The 7,401-nt window shown below is 33.0% G+C and overlaps 1 protein-coding gene across 1 annotated transcript; it reads right to left on the bottom strand.

Annotated features, from left to right (window-relative positions):
* Positions 1-5,244: 5,244 nt before the first annotated feature.
* On the bottom strand, positions 5,245-6,972 carry LOC123195761 (alkane hydroxylase MAH1-like). The gene has a single exon (XM_044609590.1). The coding sequence runs from the start codon at positions 6,911-6,913 to the stop codon at positions 5,900-5,902; it is 1,014 nt and encodes a 337-aa protein (XP_044465525.1). The 5' UTR covers positions 6,914-6,972; the 3' UTR covers positions 5,245-5,899.
* Between the last annotated feature and the right edge of the window lie 429 nt (positions 6,973-7,401).

The following is a 7,401-nucleotide window of genomic DNA, read 5'->3' as shown; positions in this document are numbered from 1 at the left end:
TAATATTTCGTTTTTATACTGAAATTTTTGAAGTCTAAGGGTGTGAAAATTATATATATTCATATTTATATTATATCAATAAAATTATAATTCAATTAATTTTATGAATAAGATCAAAATTAGGTTTTTATGCCATTAATTTTACCACATTAGGCAACAAAAATTCAGTACAAAAGATAGAACTTTTTTTAAGGATAGTTGTTTACTTGTTCGTATAAAAAATTAGGTTTTCATTTAATTAATCATATGTTAAATCAAATAAATGGCCAACCCATTTAGGTCAATTTCTTATAAAACATTATTATTTCATATTAATTAATGAATAATGTTTGGTTCAGTCATTGTTTACATAAAAATAGTATATGCATTTATGTTATATATATATATATATATATATATATATATATATATATATATATATATATATATATATATATATATATTAAAATAAAACTATGCATGTGACAATCAGTAAATGAATTGTTGAGCTTGCTTTTGTTAACTCAAGAAGAAGAACTTATGTTACAACTAGTCATTGTACGTAATGGGACAAGCCAGCATCAACATATATAATGTATGATGATTAGCATGATAAAATTTTATCCATGAATTAAGATATGTTAATAAGATGCATCCTAGGACGGCAATGCTTCATCTTTATCCATATTCATGCATGCCATGCCTGTTCAAAATTCATTTCCGTATGGGTATTATTAATTATGATTATGGTGTAATAAAACCGTATAATTAAATAGTTTAATAACAATTTATGAATGAGTTTAAAGTGATCAATAAGAATAATAAATTTAATATACTTAACAAGTTATGATATAAATAAACGGTATATGATTTTTGGGCTACTGAACCTTTATTTGGGTTCAATAACATTTGATAAATTGAGTAGAGTATCTCTTTACAATTATAATACAATATATTTATCTGTTGAAACAAGGATATTTTAAGGGAGAAAGACCCATCACCGATGATTTTTATGGAAAAGGGTTGTAATAAATTATAAACATTTTAAATATGTTATAAGTTCTTCTTGAGTTAAAATCAAATAACCCATATATTCTTTAACATTTAAATTTTTTTATTAAATAATAAATGAGTAATACTATATATATATATTTTTAGTATATAATTTGGATATATAAATAATGAGTTATTTTATGATTGAGTATTTATTTATCTTTGATTGAATATTTATTTATTTTTAATTTAGAATTATTTAATCACATGATAATATATTTTATATATATTTAAAATATATAAAAATATATATATACGTATAATTTTATTGATGATATATTAGTTCAACTAAACGGGCATAAAGTATATTTGGTAAGATAGGATTCTCAACTGATTTGTACCATGCCACATTTGGCAAGTGCTACACATTTACATTGTTGCATTTATAGCACTGAACTAGATGAAATTAATCTTATCATTCCAAGTAAATGATCAATTTAAAAAAGGAAAAAAGAAAACACCCGACACTATAAAGGGAAACATTATCTTTAAAAATACATCTCGTTGTTAGAGAGATCTAATGATGGAGAGCATTCATTGACAAGACTTTTATTATTAAAAATATAAATTAAAATTAAAATAACCACACTAAACACTAAAAAATTCGAATAAATCAGTTATTAATAACCTTATAATTTGTTTTGGAGATTAATTTGACTAAAAAATAGACAAAAAATAAAAAAATTTCAAAGGTGGAGATTTATGGTAAGAATGGTAGACGTATTTAATTGAATCAAGAGAGCTCTGTCTTTTCTTAATTGTATTGTTATATTTCATGAGAGTAATATTATATATACCTATTTTTGATACATAATTCATATACATAGTGATGTGTTATCATGTAATTAGTTGATTTTAAAATATGTCTTATCATATGATAACGAAATATCTAATCACATGATAACACTTCATCTGTGTATACAAATTGTGTATCAAAAATAGGTATACATAATTTTATTAATTTCATAAAATGTTGGTTATACCGTTTATTTTATTAATATATTTAGGCCAAACGACTATTTCCCACCCAAGGTTTAGCGTTTTCTCAAAAGTCTCCCCTTTAACTATGGAAACACCAAACACCCACCCATGACCGGTTAAATTTAACCAAACCCTAATGGTGGTAGGGGTAAAATCGTCATTTTGGCTATAATATTAAAAATAAACTAAAATAGAATCTAATTTTGCCCCCCTAAACTTTAAAAACTAAAATTTTCCCCCACCTTAAGTTTTAAAAAATCACAATTTCACCCTAGGGTTTGGTTTTGAAATCTTCGGCGACCTCTCCGGCTTCGTTGTCGACGGCCGCTCCCTCCTGAAGCAACCTCTCCTTCCGGCGATCTCTTTTCTCCCATTTGGAGGTCCGATAGGAGCCCGGAGACGCCGTGGGAGACGAAGAACTTCGTCGGGAAGATGAAGTTCTTCGTCTTCCCAGAAGAAAACCTTTGGGAAGACGAAGTTCTTCGTCTCCCACGACGTCTCCGGGCGCCTATCGGACCTCCAAATGGGAGGAAAGAGATCGCCGGAAGGAGAGGTTGCTTCGGGAGGGAGCGGCCGTCGGCAACGGAGCCGGAGAGGTCGCCGGAGATTTCAAAACCAAACCCTAGGGTGAAACTGTCATTTTTTAAAACTTAGGCGGGGGAAAAATTTCAGTTTTTAAAGTTTAGGGGGGCAAAAGGAGATAAAATTTTCAGCCGTTAGGGTTTGATTAAATCTAACCGGCCATGGGTGGGTGTTTGGTGTTTCCATAGTTAAAGGGGGGACTTTTGAGAAAACGCTAAACCTTGGGTGGGAAATAGTCGTTTGGCCATATATTTATATTGATATTTATAAGATTGAGATTCTTTAATCTCAATTTTATGTACCTATTTGTCAATTGTTATCGTTAAAAAGATTTATAATTTTTATTTAATTAATAATATTGAAAAAGTAAAATTTTATTCTTTTTTTTTAACTTAATTTTAAAAATTATAATTTTTTAAATTTTGAAAATTTGCATTTCCTCTTATTAGGATTTATTTTTTTTTTATATTTTTTTACGAGTTTTCTCTATCTCCGTCTACCTTCTCTGTCCGAGACCAAGCTGCCGCAATCTTAGATCATTTTTCTCCTGTGCTCTCTCTCACACTGTGGGGGCAATCCGAGTATTCAGAGAGTACGTGATAAAGATTTTAATGATTGAAATGCAAGGTTGTGATGGAAAAAAAGTCTCTCGGCAAGTTCTGCTTTTGTTGCTCTAGCTGAAGAATCAAATGGTAGCACTGAGGAAGAGATTATGGTGAGCTCTGATTTGGTTTATGCGGCAGAAGAATCTAATAATGGCAGTGAGAAAGCAATTTTGGCAATCCGCGCAATGGTTTCTGCATACGAAGGAAAGCATAATGACAGTAAAGAGACGACCTAGGCAAGCCTTGATCTGGTTTCTGGAGAAGCAATATCGGCAAAAGCAGCTTTGGTTTCTTCAGCCAACGGATCAAGCATTAACACTGAGGAAGGGGAGTTGGAGACCTATCATTTGCTTTCGACAGCTGAAGAATCAAACAATGGCAGCGAGGAAGGAATTTTGGAAAATTCAGCCGCATTCTCTATAGGCAAAGAAAAGCATAATGAAGAAACCTTTGCAAGCCAAGATCCGGTTTCTGGGTCTGAAGAATCAACAAACAACAAAATGGATGAAAAATTATTATATAATAGCAAGGTGGAGACTGAAAGCATAACTTTTGATTTTGATGCTTCCGCTCCCACATCAAGAGGTAGAGAGAAATGTTTTATGAATGGCGATTCTAAACAAACTGAGACTGCAGACACCTCAAAACTTGAATATGCCCCTCGGCGATCAGTTTCAAGCCAGGTTCTCTATGGTATTGGGGAGTCAAGCTTCTCTGCAACAGGTCCTACATAAGGTCTGATAACTTATTCAGGGCCAATAGGGTATTCTGGCAGCCTCTCCCTTAGATCTGATAGCAGCACAACAAGCAGGTGGGAGAAACAAAAGCAGAACTTGCAAAGACTGTTCGGATTGCTTTGGGAGTAAGAGAGAGCTTTAGAGAAAAAAGAACTGGGTTGAAGCTGGCTCCGCCCTGAGTAGAGAAGGCAGCCAGGGATGGAGATGGTCTTTGGAAAACGTAGAAAAAAACCCCTTGCAAGATGAGCCGGTAAGTTTTTAAAACTAATTTGGAAAGAAATTATTTTTAAAATTAAGTTAAGAAAGGAGGGTAAAATTTTATTTTTTTAATTTTATTGGTTAAATAATAATTATACATTTATTACTAATGGATTCTTTTAAATTTAATAATTGATGGATAGATATTTAAATTTTCAAAATTAGTTGATGAGACTTTGCCGATACTTGGATGGGAATGCCAATATACTTTAATAATGAGAAGGGCAAATGGCAATTTCTCACCCAAGGTTTGGTATAAATCTAATTTTTTATTTATTAATTATTAAAAATTTAAATACTTATTTATATATTAAATTTTATTATTACTATCAATAAATTTTTTTATCATTTATAAAAATATTTAAAAATAAAAATTTATCACATTTCATCCCCAAGTTTCAAACTAACAAAATTGGCCCCTACCCAAGGATTAAAAAATCAACTTTTCCCCCTAGGGTTTTTCTAAGGTGCCACTGACAATTGGAGACGACAACGATGTTCTCTCTCTCTCTTAGCTTTTTTGCCAATCCCCTTCCGTTCCTAACCAACCTCAACTGAAGAGAGCTAGAGGCAAAGGTATTCTTTCATCTCTTGACGAAGACAATTTAGTCTTCAAAAGAAGATAATGCATCGTCATCGTTTGTCAAATGATAATAACATGTCTTCGTCATTTATGATGAAAACGAATTGCGTTTTTATCTAGATATGACCTAATCATCTTCGTTGGTTAATTTTGTTGGCCAATAATGGCAGGAAATGAAGTGCCGCTGGGAGGGGGGGAGAATGCCACTGTCGCCATTGTCTCTAGTCGTTGGCAACATCTGGGAAAACCCTAAAGGGGAGATGAAGTTTTTCAAACTTTAGATGAAAGAATTTGTTAACTTTTAAATTTGAGGCGTAGAAATGTTATAAATTTTTAGTTTTTTAAAATATTTTTATTAAATAATAATTTTATTCTTAACAATAACCGTAAAATTTAATAGATAAATAAATATTTTAATTTTTAATAATTAATAAATAAAAAGTTAAATTTACGCCGACAATAGTCATTTGGCCGAATGAGAATAAGTAATATTATATATTGCAAATACATCAACTCAGATTTTATTTTATTTTAGTTGCATGGATCATTTCCGTGCCTTTAAGTTGATGTACATATCTTCTTCTTCAACAGGTCTTTCTCTTGGAAATCCGAACCTTTAAACCGTGCTTCATACGAAGAATAACGGAGTCACTTGTCGAGACAGGATGATCTTCCACCACCTGCACATGATAATTCTTGATGATAACAATGGCAGCCATCTTCATCTGAATGAAACTCTGATCCTTCCCCAAACAATTTCTGGGTCCAGCATTAAATGCTACAAACTTATAAGAAGGAACATGAACAAGCCCTTCCGTCTTCGAAATCCACCTCTCTGGCTTGAATTCTAAGCAATCTTCTCCCCATATTTCCTCCATCCTGGCCATTGTGTAAAACGAAAGCAACACCCTTTCATTTCTCTTCACAAAATGACCACTGGGAAGAACGTCTGCTTTCGCAGCCGTTTTGTGGTTGATTGGCAGCGGCGGGTACAGTCTTAACGTTTCACAGAAGGCGGCGTGGAGATAAATGAATTTCTTCAAATCATCATCTGCAATTTCAACGATTCTCTCACGGTCGCCATTTTTTTGAATATTTGATTTTATTTCTGCAAGAATTTTTTATTCTACTGATGGGTGTGTTGCGACGAGCCAGAAAAACCAAGTGAGGCCTGAACTTATGGTGTCTCTGCCGGCGGCGATCAGATTGAATGAAATGTCTCTAAAAAGTTCATCAGTCATTGTGAAACCACTGTTTTTAAATTCATCTATGGCTTCTTCTTCTTCCAAAAGGGCTGCTAATAAGTCAAATTCTTCTTCTTCCTCCTCCTCATCGGCTTTTCTCCGCCAGCTTAATCTTTCTTTCTTCACCGAGATGCAGTCATTCAAGAATTTATAAAAAGTTTCACCAGCAATCTGAAACTTTTTCTCTTCTCCAACTTGAAGCCATTTTTGCAGCTTCCAACAACTTTCCGGCTGGATTTGCCGGTAAAAAGCGGCCTCCTCCATCTTGGTAAACGCCTTTTCATACTCATTCGGTGGAAATCCAACAGAAAGAGAACCCGGGTTGGATCCTAAAACCAATTTACAGATATTATCAAAGGTGAAACGCTCAAAAACGTCTTGCAAATCCAGCGTGATTTTCAACTCTGAGGCATGATCAAGAACCGGGAACAAGCCATTTTCCACTTTTCTGTTGAAGGTTCTAACTAAAGCCGACTCATACTTCTTGTTCTTGAACAACGAATGCAGCACTTTCCTCTGAATTCTCCACATTTCACCGTCGGCATTGAAAATGCCCTCTCCCAGGACATCGAAAATCTCCTTGAACTCACGGCCCTTGGGATAGTTGTCGAAGTTTCTGCTGCAGATGTGGTGAATGTTCATCGGATCACTGGTGATGACGAAGTCCATACCGGCGAACCAGGGTCCTTTGACGTTATATGTCCACCGGGATTGCCTCAGTTTGTCGGTGACGAATTCGTGTATCCGCCTTGCGTTGTGGAGAAGCCCAGGCACCATCCCGAGTACAGGCCAGTTTCTGATGGGAGCCTTCCTGTCGAGCCACCATCGATGCATCAAGTATAAAATTATGAAGGCTAGAACAATGTCAATGTAACCGAGTGTAATCGCCATAGCAGAAAGTTTATGATGACTCAAGAGAGCTGGCTACTACTTTGTTTTTATAATGAAATTTTTTAAGATTTTTCAAAATTAGGTTTTAATTCCATTAAATGTTTCAGATCTAAAACAGAGCAATACTATGTGTCACATTCTAAATACACAAATTAATATATATTTATATATCATTATATAATTAAATATTATTTCATCTTTAATTTAAGTCAATTAATCATATAATAACACATATAAAATATATACCTATTTTAATTACACATAGTTTTACGGCATAAACAAATAAGTATTCATTTAATTTATCCTATGTTAAAATTAAGCTTTCATTGAAATAAGTTGTACTTTAAGACCAATTTCATACAAAACATTATTTCAGGATTAATTAATGAATAATGTTTGATACATAAAAATAGTACATTCATTTAGGTTATATATGAGATAATATCAAAACCAATATTATGTATATTTAATTTGAATATATAAATATA

This window comes from Mangifera indica, chromosome 14 (assembly GCF_011075055.1).
Source record: "Mangifera indica cultivar Alphonso chromosome 14, CATAS_Mindica_2.1, whole genome shotgun sequence".
NCBI classification, from domain to species: domain Eukaryota; kingdom Viridiplantae; phylum Streptophyta; class Magnoliopsida; order Sapindales; family Anacardiaceae; genus Mangifera; species Mangifera indica.
This window is presented reverse-complemented; position numbering and strand designations above follow the sequence as displayed.

Coding starts and splice junctions, on each gene's coding strand:
- LOC123195761 (XM_044609590.1), bottom strand. CDS start 6,913: ATGGCGATTACACTCGGTTACATTGACATTGTTCTAGCCTTCATAATT.